We start from the raw sequence: 26,614 nt of genomic DNA on the forward strand, positions 1-26,614 counted from the left end.
AGCCAAGTACAAAATGTTGTAGTAGGAAACAGCTGCTTTCCAAATCTTTGTGGAGTCATCTGTCATGTAAACACCAGGCGGCCAGAGACAGTGCATCTGCTGACAAATCACTCTCTCTCTTCAAACCAAAGAAGTATCTCGAGGGAGAGTTCTGGGGTTGTTGTTATTAGCTGGATAAAATGGACTTATGCCAAAGGTCCCTTCAGCTTCTTCAGTAGGCCACTCAGAAACTAGTTTCTTTTACTGACGTCTGATGGATGCACAGAGGTTTTCTTCTTCAGAAAGGTTAGCAGCATCTGTTGGAGGTCATTCTTAAAATGAGACAAAGACTGCATAGCAATCTAGATCAGTTTTGATACAACAGATGAAGTTAGAGCTTCCCCAGTTAGGGGCTCAGGTATTACACGTGAATTTCTGTTGCCAGCAGTATTTTGAAAACTCAGTAAACTGTATACGAAAGTCAGATCTTGACACAATTTGACGTTGAAATATCAATGAGAAGAAGTGTTACATCAGACTTTTGCGTGACATGAAGACTGGTGCTGAAATTCAATGTCAAGCCTCTGTAATCTGGTTCAAAGTAATTTTTAGCCAAGAGAAACAACAAAGTGAAAGAACTTCTGTGCATCCAATAAGCTGATGCCCTTCAGGAAACAATGCAACTGAATGAAAATGTGAAAATGTCAGTGTCGCAGTAAATTCCCTCCTTAAGGAAAATGACACCATTTGATCACTAGTGTGTCTCCTGTGAGAATCGTGATGGGAACACCAGCAACCATTCATTACAGTAAGCAAACCCAAAGCTTGAATAGTTTCAGATCCCTAAATCTATGCTTTACTAGAACACAAATTGCCCCACCTAAATTGAAAATGCAGCTCTTCTAGGAGAGATGTTGAAATAGAGGTGGGAATACAAATCTGTCCCTGTGTCTTGCGTGAAAGGCCTTTTGGTCCTGCTGTGTGGCCCACAATGATCACTGGGTTCCAAAGATGCAGCAACCTCTTTGCTGTTCCTCTGGGTCATTAGGAATTTGTCTTGGCTTCATTTGAAGCTTAGCTGTGCATATGCTGAGGGTGGAGAATACAATACTTACACTGAAAAATAAGACCGCAAAACCAAGTAAAAGCCAACAGCTAATACGTGCATATGAAATAAAGATGTGTTTCCAGAAGTTCCTATACTTCCAAGAAACAAACTGATTCATTTATACATGCTGTATTTGTGAAGCCTGATTTCGAAGAGAATTGGGCAAGGGTTTCTTGTATCACAATAAAATCACAAACCGATAATCTTTAATTCCAACCTCTATAAAATAGCGAGAGTTAAAGCCACGTTCTCTTTTTTTGTTCCCATTGCTTCTCCCCATCATAGAAATGAAGGGAGTAATAATTATGCCCACATTCTTCTTGCTTCTCATTACTTTTTTCCCCGTATCCCCCTATTATTCCCTATATCGTGGACTTTTCTGTGGAAGTAGTCATAAGAACGTTTTGAATTTTTATGGAATTTCTTAATAGTATTTCAACGAGACTTATTTTGGAATTCTCTATTCTGAATGTGTCTGCATACTTTTCAATATGGAACCACATCTGATTATATTGCTACACGTTCTACTGGAATCAGGCCGCATACCAATTGACTAGCCTATATAATTCTAATGTAATAGTTCTAATAATTTTAATTCTAATTTACTGTTCTATCATCTATAACTTTATGAAAAGTATTTACTGTCTAATAAAGGATGAAAATAATAAATTGCAGTCAGGTTTAGTATTAATCCTAGTGAATCCCTGTTTGATTTCAGTGATGATTCAGCAGTAGCAGTTTTTGAGATTTATAAGTAAGTTGGTTTCAATCTTTTAAAATATCCTTCAGTAATGTTGTATAAGCACACATTTTCTGACAAAAAGCCCATGTTATAATAAATTGAATACCATTAAGAAGTCCTTTTAAGTATTATTTCTGTACAGTAGCATCTACTGCTCAAGTTTGTAGTGTTGTCAAAGCAAGAAATCAGGTTTTCTGTAGCAGGGCTTTATTCTATTGTTATGTTGACTGAAAATCATCTTATTTTCACACTTGAAGTCTTTCTTGATTAACTCTTGAATCTTTTCCACTCTTTTTTCCAGGACTGATTGTTTAGCTAGCTGTCCTATAATTACATGCTTTGGAATAATGATGTGATACTTAGACTTCCAGATTTATAAAGTACTTGTGTATTTCAAGTTTTGTTAAAAATCAATAAGATATTTTTATTATATATTTAATATTGTTGTGTGTCTTTTTAGAAGATGTAGAAATGTCAAATATATATATTTAACTGTACTAAATATAACTTTTTTTTGGTCTGTGCACGACCTTCTTTTTGCCAGTAAGATCTACATATTTAATAGTGAATTTCTTTACACAACATAATTACTGTTTTGATTTCACAATCAGGAAACGTGGGGTGCTGAAAGATTGCTTTGGGTGAGGTAGCCTAAGAAATCTGTGACAAATCTAAATACTGACCTCAACTGGAGAGTTTTAGCCTAGAACCTTCAACAAAAGTTCATTTTAACTCCATCTGTTTTCCGAATCTCTGGAAAACTTCTAAATTTGGTGAAATCACATGTATTAAAATCGTTAGCCCACCTTAATACTTCTAGTTACAAGATCAGTTTGACAGCAAAGCAAGACCAGTTTCTCTCTTGGTGAAAGAAATCTGTTATTCTGCAAGTAGCAGGGGCCAACTCTCACTTTTTTTCTTTCTTTTCTTTTAATAGGGTAGACCTGAGAATATAGCTTTCTAGAAGTATTTGTACTTGGAATTTCTTTTTAGTGTAGAACATTACTAACCTTTCTGCTTTAGGCGTAAAATCTAAATATATGTTATGTATATTTCTTAGGTGTACTACAGTGGTGCCTAGATGCGTCCCAGACATGCTAGAAACAGATCATTTATTTAGCAAGAGATCATTCCTGGCTTTAACAGCTTCCCTCCTAAACAAACACAACAGATGGGAAAGGAAGCACAGAAAAAACAGGTGGATTTATTCAGACTGGCACTATCAAAATCCAGCACAGAAATTGGAGCTGTTAGATGCCAGTTTGTTGTCGTGTCTGCTGCAGTATGATGCCTCCTAGTGTTATGTCCTTGCATAGAAAATTGTTGCTTGTGACTCTTACAATTTTAATAAGATAATTTGGGATATTCCACAATAACGCATCTTTATGTTTTGCCTTTTTATAGATTCAGGAGTATGAATAATATTGTCCTCTTTTTGTATTTTGACAAAGTATTATCTAAAAGTTCCCAGCTATAAGCTTCCAAGCTGCTGTGAAAATCCGTGCTGTCTCCTGGAGAAAGCCATCTTCTTGACTGACCCGTGGCAAAAAGGGGAAATTAGTCGTGCTGGACTTGAAATTGTTCACACTTCATTTCTGATAACTATATTATGTGCGTGTGTGTGCGCGCCTATCTACACCATTCATATATATATGTATATACAAACACACAAGCATTTTAATATATGTATATATGAATGATATATATGATGTGTGTGATCAATAATATTTCGTATGGAACATTTACTTGGCCGTGTGTTTTTATTTTTTGATTTTCATTAGCAATCAACACTAGCATAAGTGGTACATTAAATCTTTTTTTTGCTGGAGACTTTCAGGAAGAGTCTTTTATGTATGCACCTCGTTCTGAATTTTAAGAAAAATAAAAAGTATTTTAATATAAATATGCCTTCGTTACAGACTAAACTCATTTTCTGCCCTTAAGCAGTGAAATTTGATCTTTAATATTATGTGTTTAAAATGCTGGTGATATGTCAGAGACACAGCTGACTGATTGAATCCTTGTGTAACATCTTTTCTAATAGTAATGCAAATTGGTGTACTTAATGATTTCTTCCCACAATTATTTGCCCTAAAGGAGAAGAGAAAACAGTTGGATAATTTCAAAAGCATTCAGCTGCATAATATACGAGCATATAGTAACACTATGTTGAAGAGATAATGCTATCCTGTATGTTCAAAACATAACACAGGAAAATGCATCATTCTGTTCTGTGTTCAGTAGTTTATATACTAAGTCAAAGCAACATGTTCATATTTTTTTCCAGACAGTTTTCAACTTATTTTTCCCTGATCAAATTATAATTAATGTTCTATGTTTTACTCTTCCTTCCTTATCCCTTTTTCTTTTACTTAGTTGATTTCTGAATGTTTCCCTTTATTCCTGTGATCTTTTCTTCATAGCGGCACTGTCTCGGTGAAGCTTTGCATAAATCTATCAGCAATGTAAGTGATTTGCACTTACAGCTTGTAAACAGGGCATGTTTGCACTAATAAATCTGCATATCCTGTAGTACTGCTTTAGAGCGTTAGTCTATGAAATAGAAGACATGGTAATATTTGAGAGGAGAACGTTTGCCGCTAGTTATCAAAAGCTTGTGTATTGCATCCATTCATCTGTGTAAATGTATGTATCAGTGGACATCAAACACTACATACATGGTCATAACATAAGCAGCTTTTTTATGTGATAAAGCAAGCAAGCTTGTGGGCAGTGCAAATGTGTATTGCAGAGCTTTCTATGAAGCATGAGATTGATGCTGTATTATAATTTGCAGCTTTGCAGTGCAAGTCATAACTGTAGCCAAAATATTCCTTTTTTCTATTCTTTTTGTTTTTAAAATTCTTACCGATGTTTCTAATGTGCTGAAAACCTTGGATAAAAGGATAAAAAGAATAAAAGGGATGCTCCAAAAGACATGCAAATGGAGGCACTAATGTTTTCAGAAATGTGCTCTTAGGAATATCAGTATGTGTACTGAATAATAAAAATAATGTTTAAAATTATGTACTCTTCTAAAAATAACTGTCGATAACAAATTTGTAATATTTGATGCACTTTCAACAACAAAAAAATCATATTATTAGAAGGGTAGACTAATCTGACTTGGTCATTAGAATCACTTAATCTCATTGTCCTTTATTTTCTGTAGAGTCTATTGATGCAAATAGGCATCTGCAGACATTGACTCATTTCAGGCTGTGGTTTTGCAGTCCCTTTAATCTGGTGGAAGTGTGAACTGCTCTTGAGAAGGTATTCCTGATCTCTTCTAAGGTGGCTTCCTGGCCAGATGTCAGATGTCTTTTGGTCATCTCAGTTAAAATGTTTTCTGCATTTCCAAGAAAGAAATGAAAAGAACATTGTTTTGCCCTTGGCCTATGCTAAAAATGTTTACAAATGATATTCTGAGAATTATCAGAATTTGGAGCAGGAACTTAAGTGAGAGAAATTTAACTCCAAGTCAAAAATATCTTTTTTTCATGTCATCTTCATAAAAATTTGGCTGAGATACTGTGATTGACTCCATTTGAATGTTATCATAAAAGGCTTTTTAGACTATGGTGATTAAATTAGCTGAGGTTCCGCAGGACTGAGCAGGATTTTCCCTAGAACTGTACCTCCTGGTGGCCATGATGAGCTGGACAGGGCAATGATGACAAACCTGAGGGACAGAAACATGCTGAAAGGGACAAGTAAGAGTGGATGGAACATCTGTCTAGTATCTCAGTGTTTCTGCCACAGGCGCTCAGAGGAGGAGGAAGGGGATCTGAGTGAGTATTGTGGAATTTCCTTCACATGAGATTTTTAAGCAGTAACTTGTGTATAGAGTTCCCACCTAGGGCAAAGAATTGGGCTGAATAATCTCTTAAGACTCTCCTAACTGCATGTTCCTATGATACCAGAAATGGAGTTAAGAAGAAGAAAAAGAGCAAAGGAGGGGAGGAGGAGGGAGAGAGATACTGGAATATGGGATAGATGGAAGACAAAGAGTAGAGGGGCTAGAGCCAAGTCAGACTAGTGGTCTCAGGGACACAAACAAAAAAAAAACAACAAACCTGAGAGTTTATGGATGGTGGTTAAATGGGAGTAGAGATAATCTAAATAAGTGTAAGAGTTACCTAAAAGCATGGGGAAAATAGGTGCCCAAACAGGGTCTCATTTTTGCTAGCTGTAGTGTTGCAGAGAAATAGGAAAAGGTGAGGTTTACAGGTGAAAAGAGGGGAAGTTTTTCTATAGATAAGTAACTGGTTGAAAAATAGGTAATAAATACAGTGTTACCACAGTGAACATAAATTATCAGTGGAGTTACACTGACGTTCAACAAGTTTTCTTTTGCAGGTTGTTTATGAATAAGTAAGGTGGGGAAGTTTGCAGCTTATAAAAAGTTATTCAGGGTCGGAAGGACAAAGACTGGCTGAAGAATTATAGAATAGTTGTAAAAAGCCAAGGGACTTGGCAATAAAATGGCAGATGCAATTCAGTTTAGATAAATGCAAAATGATACACGAGGAAAAAAATAAATTCTAACTTTTTGCATAAAATTATGAACCTTACCTTGACTCATTACAAGTTGAGAGTAGATTTGGGGATTATGATGTATAATTCCATGAAAACTTCACTTGAGTGCTCAGTAGCAGTCACAAAAGCAAATAAAACGTTAGGAATATAGAAAGGAAAGAGAGAACATAAAACATAAAACCACGTCACTCTCATTTTAAATACCTTATGTTGTTTTGGTTTCCTAATCTTAAAATGAAATAGTAGAAAAGGGGCAAAAGTAGGAGATGTGCGATGATGGATATGAAATAGCTTTCATACAAGGAGTGACCCATTAGACCAAAACTGTTTAATCTGGAAAAGACTGTGAAGAGGGATATGATGGAGATCTACAGAAACATGCATGTAATAAAGTAGATGAAAAGGGAACTGGTTTTGACTCCTTTCCATTACATGGCCGTTTGTACTGGCATGTCTATAAAAGATCCAGAACTTGCCACAGGATATTGTGGGTACTAAAAACTTACATGGATTCAGGTCGTCATTGTACTTTATGGACCTTTTTCCCATAAATTTGACTTTGGAGTAAAGATCCCTGCATTTATGTTCAGATATATAGTTCAGATTACAGAACGTAGCATAGGCCTTCGCTGTACTCCTTCAATTATGGCTAATCTTCAAATGTATCTGAAGTAAAATACGGTTGATACAGTGTATGTAGAAGACAGAGTAAATATGCCCAGACACAAAGACCTGATGAATTTGAAATGCAGCGAGCCATGGTCATTTCATTCAAGTTAATTTGCTGCCTTTGTTTTAATGCTAAGTTTACTTTAAATATAGCTTTTTCTTTCAAATCTGCTTAAGCTGTGTCCTTCTGAAAAAAAAATAAAAATGTTCATGCTGCAAGTTGTCCTTGGTATGCTGCTATTAATTTTTTGTTAAGTGGTGGGTTTTAATGTTCTGTAAATCAATAAATTGATGTGCAATGTCGTTATTGATTTGGCATAATTAATTTTAAGATATGCTGAAGCAAATGACACTATCAGACTTTCATTTATAATTCAATTTTATGTATTGCTCTGAGGCTTGAAAAGTATCCTTAATGATTCAAATTCTTGGGCACATGGCAATTTTATTTTTCCTTCCTTTGAAGGAAAAATATTTTTTTTTTTTTGGTTAAATCTTGTTTCCAGAATTGGAGGATGTATCTCTCTTATTAGGCCCTAAAGGGAACACAGGTTTTGTATTTTCAGTCTGAAAAGATGCTGTCTGATGTGAAGAACAAAGTATAACATTATTATACAAAGAAAACAAGACTTTTTCAAAGAGTAAAGTGTACTCTAATGTATTAAAATGCTTGTTGGGTGAAAAGCATCATTTGTAAAATCAGATATTCCTAAGAAAATCAGTATTTGTGACTGAAATTGCTTAGTTATTAGATCTTGAAAACCAGCAGAAACATCACTCTCATAGTATTACTGAGCTAACAAAGAAAAAGGAGCAGGGGAAATCCATCAAGTGTAACGTTTTATTTGTGATGTAGAGTGGTATGCTACCATTTCTTTTTAAATGAGAGAACTACCAGTAAGATAGGACCATATCATATCGAAAGATACAAAAATCCACCAATCTAGATGTCACAGGCTATCCTCCCCTATCAACTGAAGCATTTCCTTACAGAATTGATGTGACATTCCCCTGAAGAATAATTTAAACAATAATTGTTTGATCTCAGACCTTGATAGTGTCATTTTTATTGATATTTATACAAAACCTAGAAATAAATTTTGATAATTCAGCCATGAAAAATTGTATTACAAGGTAGTGCCGTAGTATGAACTGACAGATGTCATAACCCTTAGAAAACTATTTAAATTTAATTACTGTATCTCTGAGATATAATATTAATAACAAATTCAGTAGGTGGATGACATTGCTTGTCTCTCTTTTAAACGTCCTGACTTTAAAATTTCAAGTGTTTTCTTCCTTTGAATGTTTCTTTTTTTTTTTCAGAGTTGATGTTAGTATTAATGACTAATGGATATTTGCTGTTCTGTTGTGGGTTAGATCTCCTTACTGAAGCAGAATCTGGAGATGCAGCTTTCCCAGTCACAGAGCTCTTTGCAACAGCTACAAGCCCAGTTCAGTCAGGAGCGACAGAGGCTGACTCAGGAGATCCAGGAACTAGAAGAGGAGCACCAACAAAGGCATAAGTCACTTCAGGAAGCCCATATCCTTGCCTTTCAAAACATGGAAGAAACAAAGGAGCAAGAACAAAAGGCATGTTCATAAGGATATTCTGAATTACTAGAGAATGTTGCCATTTTAGCAATTTATGTATGCAGCTGGAATTAGTAAAGAAAAGGATCTCCATAACTCCTAAATTTCCTTTTCAGTTGACGTCTTATAGTAACATTTTTATCCAGTTAAATCTGATTAAGACATATTGAAAGTCATGTCTAATACTGGCATTGTTTCATGTCTTGCTTTATACTTTACCAGTATATGCATATACACAGGTATATATATATATTTAAAAAATTACTATCAACACACACATTTCTTTACAGTAGTTTGACGTTGTTATCCATAACATATTCTAGTTTTGATTTGGAATAGATTTCTCTGTGTTTTCCATTATAGTTACCTAATTTTGTATGTGTTTTCTGATATTTCCTGTCAATTGACTTTTTGTAATGCATTTTATATTTTCATTATGTTAAAAATTGTATTAGCTGTGTTCTGCAATTTGCAAGGTAATTTTCATGTCCATAACAATGTGATGCCCAAGATATTTTTTTTAAAACCTTGACTAAAACAGCTTTAAAATTGGAATTTTGGCACTGCATGGTACTTAATAGGATGTGTGTCTTAAGGGTTTTTTTAAGTTCAGATCTAGAGTGTACTTTTGCAATTAATTTTCCCATTATCCCCACTTAATGTACTTTGGTTCACATCATAGACTGGCCTTGGAGCACACAAGGTGGATTACTTTTGTTCTAAATGAAACTAGAAGATGTGCACCAGGAACATTATGCTTCACACACTTCAATAGGGAGTAGACATGGGTGTCAATGGGGAGCAAAAATCCCCATATGTGCATTGTGTGTACACTAGACACATCTATGGATCTGCACCTTATCACCTTGCTTGCTATTGTAAATGTATCCATAGACTGTTTTTTTCTCTTTTCCAACTGTGAGTAGAACAGTGTTTTTGCGCACAGGTAACCTCGATAACTATCAGCCACTGAAAAGAAAAAATATAGTTGTAGGATAACTTAGTGACAGAAGAAAATATGAGCAATATTAGTGCATTTTTAATAATTTCTATAGAATCATAGGGTTGGAAGGGACCTCTGGAGATCATCTAGTCCAACCCCCCTGCCAGAGCAGGGTCACCCAGAGCAGGTTGCACAGGAACGCGTCCAGGAGGGTTTTGAATGTCTCCAGAGACAGAGACTCCACCACCTCTCTGGGCAGCCTGTGCCAGTGCTCTGCCACCCTCAAAGCAAAGAAGTTCCTCCTCATGTTTAGGTGGAACTTCCTATGCTCAAGTTTGTGCCCGTTACCTCTTGTCCTGTTGCCGGGCACCACTGAAAAGAGCCTGGCCCCATCCTCCTGACACCCACCCTTTAAGTATTTGTAAGCATCGACAAGACGCCCCCTCAGCCGTCTTTTTTCCGGACTGAAGAGACCCAAATCCCTCAGCCTTTCTTCATGAGAGAGGTGTTCCATTCCCCTAATCATGTTGGTAGCTCTCTGCTGCACCCTCTCCAGCAGCTCCCTGTCCTTCTTGAACCGGGGAGCCCAGAACTGGACACAGTACTCCAGGTGCGGCCTCACCAAGGCAGAGTAGAGGGGGAGGATGACCTCCCTCCACCTGCTGGCCACACTCTTCTTGATGCACCCCAGGATGCCATTGGCCTTCTTGGCCACAAGGGCACATTGCTGGCTCGTGGTCATCCTGTTGTCCACCAGGACTCCCAGGTCTCTTTCCACTGAGCTGCCCTCCAGCAGGTCAGCCCCCAACCTGTACTGGTGCACGGGGTTATTCCTCCCCAGGTGCAGCACCCTACACTTGCCCTTGTTGAATTTCATAAGGTTCCTCTTTGTCCAGATCTCCAACCTGTCCAGGTCTCTCTGTATGGCGGCACAGCCTTCCGGTGTGTCAGCCACCCCTCCCCCCCCAGCTTTGTGTCATCAGCAAACTTGCTGAGGGTGCACTCTATCCCCTCATCCAGGTCATTGATGAATATATTGAAGAGGACTGGACCCAGTACTGACCCCTGGGGAACACCACTTGTTACTGACCTCCAAATAGACTCTGTGCCCTCTCTGTGCCCTCTCTCTGTGCCCTAATCACTACCCTCTGAGCTCTGTCTTTCAACCAGTTATCTATCCACCTTACTGTCCATTCATCTAACCCACGCTTCCTAAGCTTCCCTATGAGGATGCTATAGTATATTCCCTATAGTATGCCAATGCCTGATTTTTTGTTGCCAGATGTTTATTGTTTAATATTTTTAAAATTCCCTAAACTGGTATAGAATAAATTTTGTCAATTTTGATTTCATAGGAATTAGAAGAACGTTTACAACAGAAGCACTCGGAAGAACTTCAGGCACTGAAAGAAACACATAAACAAGCCATGGAAGGTTTCAAATTGGAGATGGAACAGGAACTTCAGACACTACGATTTGAGCTGGAAGATGAAGGAAAAGCTATGTTAGGTATACGATTTTCAAATTTGCAAGTGGATCCAAAACCATTATTTCTACTCATACAAATATACATGCACATATATATATATATGTGTGTGTGTGTGTGTTATAACACTGTAGGGTGTCTCAGAGTCATTCAATGTTGACCTAATTGTTCCTCTTAAAACCAGTATAAACTTTAACAGGTAAGCCCAATATGTCACTTTTGAAAAATCTTATCCTTAAGTTGTTTTGGAAAGAGCAAGTAACCAAATTTGATGATGGAGAACATTTCAAAAAGTAACAGGAATAGAATGACAGGACAGTTGCTTAGCTGATATAAATGGTGTGTGTTAGGTCAGCAGCAATACTTGACGGATCTGGACTGTTCTTGTTAATTAATGTAAACATTTGCACAATAAAATTTTCTTTTTCTTCATGGTAACTAGCTTCCTTGCGCTCAGAGCTAAATCATCAACATGCAGCAGCAATTGACCAGCTAAGGCACAACCATCAACAAGAATTGGTAGCTGCCAAAATGGAGCTTGAAAGAAGCATAGAACTCGGCAGGCGACAGGTAGGCGGCACTGCTGGCAACTGACTGTAAAATTGCATGATTGGTATTTGTTTTCTCTTAGCGGGAGGCAACAACTGTTGTGAGCGAAGAGCAAACATGTAATCCTTCAAACTCAGTCGGCACCAGCAGATAATGCATCTCTACCAGTTTACCTAAACTTCCTTGCTTAGCTTTTTCTTCCTTCAACAAACTTCATTTGAAGCCTAGTAAATGCTCCCATATCAAGGCAGTTTCCTCTCAGAATTGTGCAGCCATCCACGAGTGCACTGGCTTGTCCTGGGAGGAAAGCGCTGATTCACGCAAAATTCTACTTGTCGTTAGCTGCCAGCAGGACTTAAAAAGGAAAAAACTGTTTCTCTCTGAAGCCTAAGTGATATGGCTAAGAAGTGGTTGCTTAAAACCAAATGATTGCTTCAAACTTAAGAGGTGGCTTAGTATCTTTTCTTTTCAGAAGCCAAACTGGAAAAGATAAATTAGCATCCAATGAAAGCAGAGAAGATAATGTAACAGCTTGCAACTCTTTCTTAAAAAAACCCCCACCCTTAAAACCAAAAAATGCAAAACGAACCCCTAAATCCCAAAGCCAGTATGGACTACCTTTGCTTTCAGGAGCAAACTCATTCATTCACTTTTATCTTTCGTTTTTCACTTTATGCACAATAAGTTTTTCCAGTGGTAACTAAAAATTCAAAGCTTGATCTCTATTGAAAGGAAGCCAGACTCCCGGAAATAAGAGGAACAGAAAATTACTTCTTTATTTCCCTATACAGTAGGCTTTTCAGGATTGATTTATTGATAGACCAGCACCAAGGAATGGTTTTAGAAATATATTAACAGAGGAAGCAGATTTAGTTGGATATAGCCTTTACAAAAAACAGAGAGAGTCAAAGATGAGCCCTTCTTTTTCTCTTCCTTGCTGGTTTAAAAGTGTGAGCACTAGAAGCAAAAATGCGGTGCTGTCAGCAGTGGGCAAAAACATGCAGGATTTGGGAGGATATGGTTTCAGTCGTGTGTTGTTTAAGCCTAGAGTGAGATGCCTAAAGGAGATGTCAGAAAAAAAAAGTTTAAAGTACAAGATCAAGTGTTTGATCCAACCAAATGGCATGTACTTGGCCTCAGGACACTGATCTGCTAAGCACGAGAGGGCAAAGCAATTAATTAATTCTGCATTAGAATGCTCATCAGTTCACAAGATCAGAGCTGAACTAGATGCAGAGACGTCTGAGCAGGATGATTATGTTTGCTACTTTTTGAAATATTTAAATATGTGGATATAAATTTTCCACTGCTTTTTCTTCTAACTTTAATGTTGTCTTTCTATAGGGAGGTAGAGAGTTATTTTTAGAGGTCTGTTATTAAAGATGTCCCATAAAATTTGTGCATTAGGATATGTTTTGTATTTCCTGAATGCATGAAGGCACAAAACAGAATTATACATAAAACTACTTTGAAATATCTGCTGATTTTCTATCTGTGCAAACTATATGGTTATTAAATATTGTGAAACTCTAAGAAGTGCAATAGATGGAAATGGAAAACTCTGAAAAAGGTTAGTTTATTGCAGACTTTTTCTAAGCTGCAGAGAATCATCATCAAAACTATTGGGATGTGTTCCAGATGAGTTTCCCAGATGTTAACTTCATTGGAATTTCTTATGCAAAAAGAATGACTTTTATTGATTTATTGGACACAATATAAATATTATATACACTATTTCGTATGTATTCTGCTGTGAGATAATTGTGACCCTTATATTTACATATAAGTAAGAGAGGAGAATTCTGAATCATAGCGTTTGTTGGTGCACGGCATACATCTTGAGTTATTTTGTCCTGTTGTATGGGGCTGTAAAGGGAAAACAGTTTTTCTAAATTGTATATTGAAGGGGCAGAAAATGGTAAATGCTCATCCCCCTGGTTCTTAGCAGTATCTGGTTTTTGTTGTATGTGTGGGCACAAGGAAAAATGTGATAAGCTACACAAACTTTAACAGGCAATGACAATGACAGGTTTTAAATTCTCTTGCAAATGGAAATTCTTTGTTACATAACTTTTATTTCTTCTTTATTTGTACTTGTACACAATAAAAAAAACCTCAGTTTTAGTTATAATTTGTGTCAGCATCAAAAACTGAAATTATCTATTGAATTGAAAATTCTGCTCAGCTGTTATTTTCCAAAAGCAAGTATTGTGCTTCTGAGAGACTTTAAATTTATTTAAAATAATTTTTGCTGCTGCTGCTTATATTGTAGGAGAAAGAATTTTTATGCCGAATATCAGATCTACAAGATGAACTGAGACACCGAGACCATCATATAGCTGAACTGGACAAAGAGATTTTGCATCTTCATGAAAATATAAGTGCATTGACCAAGGAATTAGAGTTTAAAGGGAAAGAAGTTCTTAGAATACGCAGTGAATCCAACCAACAGATCAGGTATGAGTTTTTCCATTCTCAACTCAATGTGTATTATTTCATGTATTGTTTTACTTAAGAAATATTTGCAGCTTTAAATTTATCCTCTTACACAAGTGATGTTATATATCATTTGGTCTTCTTTAGGAAAAGCTATGCCCATTACTAGTAAAGTTAGTGAATGTTGCCATACAGTTAAACTGCATTTCAGTGATACATTTTGGTGTATTTTAGTAACAGTCTGCACAAGCAATGGGTTTTGGTTGGTTTTTTTTTTTCTAAATTCATTATGTTTGTTTATTTAAAAAAGCATTAAAGGAGATGCATTTTCCATGAAATAAGCGAGAAGACTGGAGGACAGTAAGTAGTGGGTTTTGATGAATCAGTAATTCCTTCTGTGTTGTCTGGTATTATGTAAATGCCATTAAAAGCATGGCAGAAAATCATGATGAACAAACGAGTCTGATTTTAGAATAACTCTTTTTTTAACAAAAAATAAATTAAACAGGATGCATGAGCAAGATTTAAGCAAGAAACATGAGAAAGAGATGGATGTCTTGACAGCAGATCACATCAGAGAGAAACAAAACATGCTGGCAGATTTTAATAAGACCCAAGAGCTGCTCAAGGAAATTAATTCAGCTTTACAAATTTCGTAAGTTTTGTTGCATTAAAAAAGTTTGTATGTAGCTGCATTTGAGTGAATAGTTTATCCTGGTATCCACAAGTTGCTGAAGATATTGCAGAGATGCAGACGTGCAAAAACCTCAGTTAAGTATGGGGCCTAATCTTGCGTTCTTTAGGCAACACAATTCTATAAGCTTTAGGAGAATTTAGTGAAATGAACTGTTAGGGACTTGAGACTGAAAAATTTCAAGTAGGAAAGATATTAAACCTATGCAGTTCCTTGAAAATTGGAGAAAACATTTTTTCAAATGTTTTTTTCTCAAACATTTATACATCTTTTTTGAGAACACAAGAGTTTCTTCAACAAGTTTATAAACAGTACAATGTTGTCTATTAAGAAGTCTGATTACAGCACATAAGTGATGCAAACATTCTCAGGTTTGCTAAAATAAGGAAAATTAGTGTCTGAAATGGATGCTATGAGCATAACAATAACAGAATGCTTAGCGTGTCTCTGAGTCAAAATGCCACCTGGGGTGAGACCACCTCTGTGCAGAAGTGGTGTAGTAGTGTGTCATCTAGCCGGTGTTTTCCTGTCTTCCACATCCTTCATTCTTTATCTCTGTGACATAATCCATTCGGTCAGAGTTTCTGGCTGAGGTTTTCATAGCACATTGAGGGCTTCCTGACACACAGTTGTCACCGAGGGATTTGTATTTGCAGCACAAAAGATTTATGGCAGAGAAAATAATTGTTTCTAAGTATACGATTGAAAACTTTTTAAAGTTAGTATCAATTAAAAATGGCCAATAAAGCCCAAATGCATCTAATTCTTCCTTGATAATGAGTACTCAGGAATTGTCTCCAAATAAGATGGGTATAAAATTCTAGTTCTTACTCCCTTGTAATCATCCATGTGCGTGCTTTTGCGCCCTGATAAATGTGGTAATTTGCCATTCAGTAAGTTAGGTGTATGCTACCTTCTGTTTACTGCATTTATTTTGTATGAGAAACATGCCAATAAGCAGCCACTGGAACTGGTTTTGGAGCTGTTTACCCTAAAGTTTTCCCCCATTAAGTTGTTTGGTTTTCAGCGTCCTGAAATTTTCCGAATTTAGTTGGTTCCCCACTACTGGTTCTTGCTCAACTTAGAGCTGCGACATGTAGCCGCTGTTCGAAAGACAGCAAACGTTATCCAGGGTGCCCTGACCTGGTTTTCAGTGTGTTATCTCTTGCTCGGTAAATTGAAGCAAGGAGATGTCAAAAGAGGAAGTTAAGTAAAAAGAAAAAAAAATAAAACAAAAAAAACCCCACCAAAACAACAACAAGAAGCCAAAACAAAACAAAAAAAAAACCCCACAAACAAAAAAAAACTCCACAAACAAAAAAAAACCCAAACAAACAAAAAAAAAACCACCAGAAGCAGCTATTTCTTAAGTAACCCTTTCCAGGTTCTGCCTTACTTAAGCATGGCCTTGTGAACGTTTATGAAATGCGGAATCTATCTTACAGTAATTGAGAGTGGGTATCATTAATTACACTCTACCACTAGAGTCTTTAAATTACATATTATCTCTTTGAAACAGAAAAAAAAAACCAGTTCTCTGAAATATCTGAAAATAAAAGGACAGCTGTGCATAACTGTGTATTATACTCTAGGGATCTGTGTACAATAGCTTAACCCAGCATAAAATGTATACACAAAAATTAAGCCAACTGAGCATATTTCTGTTCTGCTGAGTCCAGTGCCTTTTCTGCAAATGGTCATGTTGTTCACATTCATAATGTTTTATGTAAATACATTATAGAATCTCAGATTACGTACAGGTTATTTGAAGGTTATAAATATAATTTGATATTAATTGTTTTTTCAGATGCAACTCAAAGTACAAATCACAAAGCTGCTTCTGAAGAGAAAATATTTATCTAAAGTGACAAATTGTGTCTACTTCCAGGTGGCTTGTGGAATCAAGTTTGAGCTAACATAGACATCTTAAATGTATAGATTTTTCTCAGGGTTTGTTTTGTTTTTTTAAATATCTTTTTTTCATTAGGTTTGTTAAATTTCCTGAATCTGTTCTGACACTTGGTTCACTAATCGACATGAGGGTTGAATATGTGAGACAAGTATTTTAGTAGTTTCCTTTGGAGCAATGTTTGGCATCATGAGTGTTATATTTATGTTTCGGAGAGACTCAGTCATTTGAAATTGTCGTGTCTTCAAAACTTGTTCTTTAAGAAGAAACAAGGAGGTTTATGCAGTTACTTCCACAATTCCTCTCTCACTTGGCTTATTTCACTTCTCTCCTTTAATGCTTTCCCACCAGGCATTTCAAATTTCCTTCTATTTTTTTCAAATGTTTATCAATTGTTACATTTCTCTTAATCCAGATATCCTAATATCCAAGTGTTATTGCTTTTCTTTTGCAGCTCATTCCTTTATTTCATCTCTAATGGTACTAAGTTGCTTTTGTGGAGAGGAGTTAGTTACCTTTTAGTCTTCACTGTTCTTGGATATCTTTGTCCCAGTATGTTCCACGTGAACTGAGGAAGACGGTGCCAGCCTTGTCTGTCTGTCCAGTTTCTCCAGTATCACAAGCCTGCATCTTTATTCAGAGTAGCCATCTACAAAAAGAAAAATGATACTGTTTGTTTTCAAGAAACAGTATCTCATCAAGAAAGTGAATTGCCATTTTTTAACATTTATGTTAATATTAAATATAATGCAATGCAGTCCCTATATTTTACAGAAAAATCAATCTTAGCTATGTCTTCTGTAATTCTGCTGTCCATATTATGGTTTTGAATGCCTTATTTTCACTCTGACTTCCAAGAGGCCTTTTTTCAAACGCGTAGTACTGCATGCACAAGAAAGATGTTAAGTTTTTAGAATTTTGCCCAGATAATTAGTTACTGGAGCAAAGGCTGTGGTTATTGTTGATTTTTTTTTTTTTAACTAGCTAAAGCTGAATGATAACATAGAAATTAATTTACTTCAAGGTGATAAGAAAGTCATCTTCTGTTTTTACTCCCTGAACTCTTTTTTGTACTAATCAAAAATGTGACTATTCACTCATCATTTAACACTGGATCAAGCTAAAGGGGGTCTTCTTCTTTCCTATAAAGTTTAGAAGAAATGGAAGAAAAATATAAAACCAGAGAATCAAGACCAGAAGACTTGCAGCTTATCTCAGAACTGAAAGACCTAATTGCAGAGCGGGACCAACTCATAAAGAAATTGATTGTAAGACTTTCATGCTCTCTTGGTTTAATATCTTGACGGATACAAAAAATTTTATCTACTTCAAAGTGTTTGAAATGTATTTAAAGAACCAATCCTGCTAGCGTGTTATTCATATTCTTTAACACATTATTCCTATGGTTCCAATGACTCAAAATAGTAAAACTAATTAGATACAGAGAGTTTTGCACAATCAAGCATAACACATTATTACAAAAAATATTTCAGTGTGACCTTGATCAGATGTCTACTATCTCAAATCTTGGACTGAGCCAGCCATGAAAGCCGTATAAGAAATAGTCCCTTCTATGAGGTTTCTAAGACCAATTTTCTGATCCACTGAGCTTCCCAAATTCAGAGCACAACACCCTGACTCAGATTAGTTTGATTAGATTCTGATTGAGAAGCAAGAAGGAAAGAGGAAATTCAAATTAAGTAGAGATCAGAAGTTAACTATACTGAGTCTTTCCCAGTGCAAAATCCATAGGCTGTGCTCGCTCCCAGCAGCATAGAACTGCAACAGAACTGCATAAATAGAAATTATTTAATATTTACATATAATAATATATAAAACACATTAAATATGGAATGTGGATTTTAGAATTAACAGTTTCTTTAGAAACGTAAACATAAATTTATTTGAGATCATTCTATAGGCAGATTTGGCCACTAACTGATTGAAAAATGCATAAAAAGAAGTTTCTATTTGTTCTTCTTTTTAGGAGGACAAAAAGTTCTATCAGCTGGAGCTAGTTAACAGGGAGACTAACTACAACAAAATGTTTAATGCAAGCCCTAATGTTGGTGTTATTAATCCATTGGTGAAGGTATGTTCCATGGACTTCATTGCTAAAGTGAAGAAAAAAAAAATCTAAACTCAGGATATAGTAAAAAGAAGAAATATGTGTGTATGTGTGTGTGTCTGCATGGATGCATATATCACTCTTAAAAGACGTATTCAAAACAAGGAACATAGTTTTCCATTTGTCTCTACTTTTGTGTAGGTTTGTTTCTTTTGTGTTGTTGAGAGATCCACTAATACAGTTGCCCTAGTTTGCAAGACACGTGTGACGTGAAATACGGTTCCTTCTCACAAAATCAAAATAGAAAAGTGGCAGAAAGACAACAGAGGGCAGTACTGTAGCATATAATAGAGAACAGTGACACCCATAATCGGTTTTAGTTTCATAATTTTTTTGGTTATTTTGGAAAGTGCAAGGGCAACTTCATTTTTCAGGTGGTGCTGAGGATGGAAGAGCATTAGAAAGACAGAGGGAGAGGAGACACTAGAGGAAGGAAATAAGGGTAAAAGGGGAAGGAGAAGAGTATGAGAAGGGCATGGCATGAGTCCGAATGGAGAGAGACAGAGTAATACTGGAGAAGTGGAGTGACAAACAAGGTATGCACTGTGCGGGCAGCAGGAGATAGAAGTCAGCCTCTAGCCTTCTTGGCTATTGTCACCTCCCATACAAGTGAAAACATTTCAGTAGCAACCTTTTCCAGTTCTCTCCATCCTGCTGAATAGCAGCCAGCGAAGGCTAGTGTACAAGCAGGCATAGTAGCCTCCCTGTCACTTCAAAAGCCAGCAGCATTCCTTCATGAGGAACTTTAATAGACTGTGGTAGTGTACCTTCATTCTACTTCTTTTCACCACTTCAGGAGTAAGAATGAGTCCTCTGACATTTTCTTCCTCCTTGTGACAATAACCCATAGGTTATTTCATCTGCATGGAAAGGCAAGAGATTTGTCCCCGCTGTAGAGGCAGAAGAACCTGGGAAGGTTTTAAAGCAGAGGGTAAGCCAAGGGGCACAACAGGAGCAGCTCAGGTCCCTGAGAGCTTCAGTGATCAAGGTTCAGGCTCCATTATTTAAGAGGAGGTCTGGGAGTGTTACTTGACATCAGGCAATGTTATTTAGCTATGCCTTATTATAGTTTCACATCAGATCAGCGAATTTCCCACTTCTGCACTAACTCTGCTGCAAATTGTCAGTGTTCTCCTACTCTCCAGGAGCCCAGCAGCTCTCTCAAGCTTATCTGCAGATGCCTAACTTTTATGTGTAAGTGCATAAAAGAACTTAGTTTGGGCCCAGTAGAGACAATACCAGGACTGCCAGATACCATTTGAATGCTTTGTTTTTATGTGATAAAGGTTGTTTGAAAATTTTGGAAGTTTGTCTGAAGCACTCATTTATAAAGACGTGAAATGTTTAAGCTTGTGTTTTGTGTGAAATCTGAAGTGTTTGGGAGAAGTACTTCAACATCAGATTTCCGTAGTGATAATCCATATATTTTTATAATATGCTTCTATCACTTCAATCTGTTTAGACTTTAAAACCGTTTTGTATGCCAGAACATTTTGATCTCTCATTTCATAAGTTGTGGACTATGTTACTTCATTTTGTCCAAGCACATACTGTGTTATTGGAGAATGAATTACAAAGAAACCGAAAATCTCATTCTCTTTTCTTTTTTGTAATAAAAAGACAGAATTTTGAGTTACTACAGGCTTTGCATATTAATGCAAAATCATAGCCATTGCAGTATGTATTACAGCTTCTCTGATTTATGCAATGGATCTGTTTAGTATTACATTGTTACATCTGAAGTTTCTTAATACTTTGCATGAATTTCATGGAAACAATACACGCAATTTTGTGTCTCCAGATTTGACTGCTTCAGAAGCATAGATTGTTCTGTAGAGAATAAATATAAACTGTAGTATTCTTCTAAGCACTTAAGTGGATAACACACATTATCCAGAAATGAGCCACCTACGAAGCACAGAGACTTAACTACAGTGTGTTTAACACACAGTTTTAGTTACAGTGTGTATTACCTTGCAGGTGTATTTTACGTAAGTTGGTTGCTTTTTCCAAACTATTTTTTTCACCATAATGTTAATTCTTGCTTCTTCAGCCACTACAGAGGTAAAGTGTATGGGACCATCTTATTTTGATCCTTTGCAGCTAATGATCTTTTACTGTGATGCTTAAAAAGGACTGGTTTCTGTTACAGCTTGCTGTTAGATTGTTGGGGTTTTATAATTGCATTTTGACAAACACACCCACCAGTGTGGCTACAATTAGCAGCATTTGCATCTGCCAACCCCCGAGAGGTCAGGCACTGAAATGAAAGCCAGCAGAGAGCTAAACAGAATAAAGTCCAAACAAACAATAGGAATCTCTCTGTCTCCGTCTGAACTCCTGCCCACCCTTGAATACAGCGGCTCTTCTGTTTCAAGGGGAATGCTGCTTGAAAATATTATATAGAAACAACATGAGATTCCACTTGTCTTTCACTTTATTTAGTTCAAATTTGTGTAGTTCATAAGCCCTTAAGGGGTTTTTCCCCTAGCTGCTTTGTTAGGGTTGCATATATGTAATTGAAAGGAAGTATTTATTATATATTCAAATAATACATAATTCACGAGAATAAATGAATCCATTCATTCAAAAATCCTATTTTTGGAAATAAGGCTTTTTTGATATTAATATTTTATTGTAGACATGGAATATTTGATAGAAAACAGAAAATACACATGGCATTCTGTCACACAGCTATTTTTAAAAACCTACAGAATTATTTGAATCATCCTTTTACATTAAAATATCTATTAAAGTAGAGAGCATAAATACTGATTCCTTTGTATGATGTGTTATGGAGAGTAAAATAGCGATATAAATTTTTTCAGTATTTTGAGTCGCTTGAATTACTATCAGTGGGAGTATGGAGAGTATGAAGAAAAGAGAAATGCTCAGTTGTGCCATCTGGTGTCTAGAAGCAGCAGCTGTAGTAGCATTAAAAGCCTGGCCTTTCACTTGTGCAAGAAACTGAACTCCTATACAGTAATCTTTTTATCTTTAGCAGTATCGCTATATTGCTTGCTAACTATGAGGGCATGATTGCTTCAAAAGAAATGTAGCTGCCTTTCTAGGTTCCATGTTCCAGTTACCAAAACGTGCCTTGGTGATGGGGTGAAACCTGTTGGAGAGATTCACTTTTTTCATCATTGAAATTTGCTGTAATTACATTTGACAGCAGAGCTGTTCCACTGATATCAAGAAAAGATTTAAGCAAACATGAAAGGTTTAACAGACTAAATGACAATTTTGTGGAAAACTTCCTCTCTCCAATGTCTTAAATGGAGCAAAATGTTGGAAGATCTCATATAATATATACCTTGATTATTACACTAAGTCTTAATAACTGAATCATCTTGATCAGAAATTTTATTTTGCTGCAAAAGATTGTGGTGTTCACTTCCGGTCAAAGCAAATAGTAAAACTACAATTGGGGAAAAAGCCCAATCTGTCCCTTAAAAAAACAAAACAAAACAAAAACCACCAAACCCAAACCAGCCTTCCCTACAACTTTTACATTTGCAAATATCCTCATCTGTCCTGGTGCAAGAAGCCTTCCTTACATTTGTTATTTTTAATGCAGCAAAAGAAGAAGAACGATAAATCAACAAACAGGTTTGTGAGTGTCCCCAATCTAAGTGCTCTGGAATCTAGCGGAGTGGTGGGCAATGGACATCCCAACCGCCTGGACCCCATTCCTAACTCACCCATCCACGATATTGAGTTCAACAGCAGCAAACCACTACCACAGCCAATGCCACCCAAAGAGCCCAAGACGTTTTTGAGGTGAGCCCTGCCTCACCAATCTTTTTTTTTTTCTTTTTTTTTCTTTTTTTTCGCTTAACTCAGGAAAATTTTGCATTCCTATTGAGCTGAATCCCACTTGCTTTATCAACCTTTCAGAGGTACAAGTACTCTTACGGCATTTTCAATTTTTACATTATATTTGTAACCTCTTTATAGTATTCCTTTTTATTGTAGACCTTGTTGAAATGTGAAGTATTCTCTCACTTTTCCATGTCTTGAACTTTGAAAACCTGTTTAGATACTTTAACGGAATTCATGTGCTTCCAATTGTTTACATATATGAACAATTGTTTTAAATGTTTGTGTTATTTACTGATTGCCATTTAGGAATTGATACTAGCACAGAATTTCTTTTATTCGGTATTACGTGATAATGGTTTTTATGTAAGAAAACTATTTTCTGTGCCACATGAATGTTTCGTGTTTCCCCTTTCCTCACCTAAATCCAGTTGTTTCATAGGAATAACCTTACTACGGCAACAGGAAACGTGCGTGCTTGGATGCTTAATGCTGAGCTGCCAGTAATCAAAACCAGCATTAAAGTCTCAAGTTATTCTCTCACAAATTAATGTAGTGAATTGAATAACTTAAAAAATGGCATTTTAGAGGCAGGATTTTAGTCTTTTGCCTTTATGTGCCTACATATTAAATGCAGTGAAGCGGCGTACTCTGTATTGAGTAGGTGCTGATCTCTTACCTCTAAGTTGGCAACTTAAAGCAATGTGTAATTACCAGTTCTACAGTTGGTTGTTTATTCTCTCTTTTGGTTTAATGCGAAAGACCACATACCTAGCAACTACTAATTATAAAAGGAAACAAATAATAGAATCTAAGATAGATAAAGGAAACCAGTCTATTTCGAGAAAACAATCTTTATAAAAAAAATACTGTCGCTTATTTTTTCCTGTGCATGCGATGTGCATGAGTGTGCTCAGATACCTATAACGTGCATGTGCATGAACTCCTGGACTGTCCTGATGGGGTTTCCATTCCAGTTTGTTTTGTGCTCTGTATTATCCAGTAATACAGTAGGGATTATTTTATTACTGATTTTTATTGATAAAGGAACTTAATTGTACAATTAAATTTAAATTAAATTTAAGTATTCTCTCTTGCTCATTTTGTCAGAATTTTAAGCATTCAAGGGGGAAACAAACCTTGTTTGCAGTGCAGCGGGTTCTTTTTTCCTGATATATTAGCATATTCTAAATGTGTGCACGAACAACAACGCAAGTGATATTTGTGATCAGTGTTAAGTATTAAATTAGTGTTTATTTTTGTTCAGTTGCCAACCGGTCTTTGTGAGCACATGTCTACAAATATGATGCTGGCATCATATTTTTGAAAAATTAACTTTACCACAGGAAAAGGATGCTAAAAGAGGACCTCCTACAGTCACGCTTTTCCAAGAAAACCCTTTTTATTCTTCCTGAAAACCTCAGCTGTTTCTGAGATTTTAAATTATGTTTTCCAAAATACTATTTGCCCACCCTGTAATGCGGCTTCTGAACTGCCGTGTCCGTGCTGCTGGTGCTCTCCAATGGAGTGGATGATCACAGATTCTGTAGGGAGACATTAAATCATGTCCTGAGGCACACTGATCATTAACCCATGGGAAAACCGACCGTGTTCATTACCAAATATTCTCCGTGCTTTTTTTTTTTTCTCCTAACGTTTGTACTTTTGGTGTAGTCGTGGGATAATTGTTCTTTTTTCTTTCTGTGAATTTAGCCCTCCTCAGACTGACGCTTCACCAGTGGCTTCACCAGATCCCCAGCGCCAGGAGTGGTTTGCCCGGTACTTCACCTTCTGAGAGATGGTTTGGTTTTGTGGCACAGCGTGATGTGGACTGTTTATAAGAGCATGACCTTAAATAAATCCTCATGTGAACAAGCTTTCCCGTAATTTGTCAAACACTGTGAATGAGAAAGTATTTGTCTTTCTGATTTGAAACTGCACTGTATTTCATGTTATATTTGTTGGAATCACTTGACATGGTACTATATAATGTGTGTAATTATAACTATTATTTTTATTTAAAATGGAAGAATCTTTAAACTTTGTAATTACTACATAATAAATTTTGGTAGAACAAACATAATGCTTTTCCCCTTTTTCCTATAAATGTGTTTTCTTTGATTTCAGGTAAGGCTTTCCCCCAGAAAATAACATAATTGCATGGTGACTATGAATACAATTTAAATTGTCAAAGGAAAAACTATATGCATCTCACTCTCTCTCCAATTTAGGCAGGATACGTTTAATGCTTCTCAATTCTATTCTGTTACTTTGTAGCAGTTTAAAAACTCTTTTTCTAACATTTAAAAGGAAGAATGTGAAATAAAGCACAACTAGTGTAGCTGCCAGCCTTCAGAGCAGAGTAATTTTTACGAGAGGATGAAAAAAGTCCCAAACCAGGAGCTGTTCACCGAGGGGGGCTGACTCCTTACCTGTTGCTCATGAGATTTTTGCCAGCTAGTTCTAATCGAACATTTTATCATTGAATTCAAGCAGAAAGTGTTCCCACAAGTGATGTATTTCTTTTATGAATATTAACAAAAACACACTTTAAACATTTTGAATACTGTACGAAGTATCTTTGCATAAATCAAGAATCTACATTTTGAGCACATAGTCCTGCTTCGGATAAAATTCATGTCTGAAATGAAAAAAAAAAGAAAACACCCACGCAAGTTTTTCCCATTTATACGTACTACAGATACAGACCTTTCATTAAAACTTAATTATCTTCCCTTGTCTGTATTAAAGTTGTTTTTTCTTCTTCTTAAACTGATATACGAAAATGTTTTTTCAGCTAGTGAGCATGATTCTCCAATCTACACCTTGTATGATGTCAGTGTTGCTCGAGAAATTTGCTGCAGCATAGAGAAAGCTAGAGCTTGTTGTCTTTTTTATATTTTTTCATTCAAAGATTACCACAAAGTAACTCACACTGGTAGTCTCAGGGAGAAAATTGTCTCTTTGTTTTATGAATGTATTTTTAAGCTGAATCTCTTATCTTTTCAAAGCAGGAAAAAATGTTTGAGTTATTTGAATAAGGTTTTAGTTAGCATATACAAAGGTCTTGAACTTTAATATTTCATCTGAAGCCCTAACTACATCCTTTTTTCGCTATATGCACAAAGGTAAATACCCAGATAAAGACACTTGCTAATTACAATGAGTTTTATATGTAGAATATGTATAAATGAAAAATTTGTATGTTTTCATATAAACAAGATAAGATCTTCTAAATGAACATTTTAAAACTTTTATCTTATAATTCAGTTTAAAAACTCCACTGAAAGCTGTATTCTGGTGATGCTGCCGTGGATTAAAGATGTATACAGCAGACTTTCTGTAGCTGGTGGACTCAACTGTAGGTATATGCAACTTTTTAATTTTAGAAGAAAGCCATATTGGGCAAAATGTCAGATTTCTTGGCTGTTACCCAAAATAAAATACAGTAGCTCATTTTGTTATAATGTTCTGAAGTGAGTGTTGCGTATTTTTTTTTCTTCCATGCTTTGCAAGGGCTCAGCCTTTTTCTCCCATCCTCCACTTCATTTGTACATTTTTACATATGGAATTAGTAACTGAACAGTAATCCAAAAATGATAATAGCTGCGTTTACTTTACCTATTCAGTGGCAGGTGTGCCCACTGGTTTTTTGCTGGGAGGCATTTGTCTTTCGGAAGGGAGAAGAAAGTTAAGAAGCACTCGGTTACCACGTCTGCCACAGCCAGCAGCTGTTCCACTACCGAATCAGTCTCCTAAAAACAAAACCCAAACAAACAAAAAAAGCCCAAAACCAACCCCAAGAAACAAGGAAAAAATTGATTTTTCGACCAAATGGCATTGAGAACCTTGTAAAATATGTTCCTAGAAAAAGTTAATATCTGACATTTGGGAGTAATACAGGAACTTGCGCTATCCCGGGGCTCTTGTGTTCCTGGTCTTTGCAGTATCCGGTATTCTGGAAAAAGCTAAAAGTGCACGTATTCATGAGTCTGGTTGTGCGGAGAGTTCTGCAAC

General features: G+C 36.2%; 1 protein-coding gene across 14 annotated transcripts in view; it reads left to right on the plus strand.

Annotated features, from left to right (window-relative positions):
* FAM184A (family with sequence similarity 184 member A) overlaps positions 1–26,105 on the plus strand; it is a 94,283-nt gene extending 68,178 nt beyond the window's left edge. For 2 of the 14 annotated variants that reach the window (XM_063329714.1, XM_063329706.1), the window contains exons 10-19: positions 4,253–4,294; positions 8,418–8,630; positions 10,929–11,082; positions 11,502–11,629; positions 13,881–14,065; positions 14,553–14,699; positions 17,798–17,915; positions 18,635–18,739; positions 22,356–22,558; positions 24,311–26,097. In XM_063329714.1, the coding sequence (XP_063185784.1) occupies positions 4,253–4,294; positions 8,418–8,630; positions 10,929–11,082; positions 11,502–11,629; positions 13,881–14,065; positions 14,553–14,699; positions 17,798–17,915; positions 18,635–18,739; positions 22,356–22,558; positions 24,311–24,392 (1,377 nt within the window). In that variant the 3' untranslated portion in view covers positions 24,393–26,097. Of the gene's footprint in view, positions 1–4,252; positions 4,295–8,417; positions 8,631–10,928; positions 11,083–11,501; positions 11,630–13,880; positions 14,066–14,552; positions 14,700–17,101; positions 17,916–18,634; positions 18,740–22,355; positions 22,559–24,310 lie in introns of those variants that run through there. The other 12 variants (XM_063329704.1, XM_063329712.1, XM_063329707.1 and 9 more) reach the window with 12 other exon arrangements.
* Positions 26,106–26,614: the final 509 nt, after the last annotated feature.

Source organism: Chroicocephalus ridibundus, chromosome 3, assembly GCF_963924245.1.
Source record: "Chroicocephalus ridibundus chromosome 3, bChrRid1.1, whole genome shotgun sequence".
NCBI classification, from domain to species: Eukaryota; Metazoa; Chordata; class Aves; order Charadriiformes; family Laridae; genus Chroicocephalus; species Chroicocephalus ridibundus.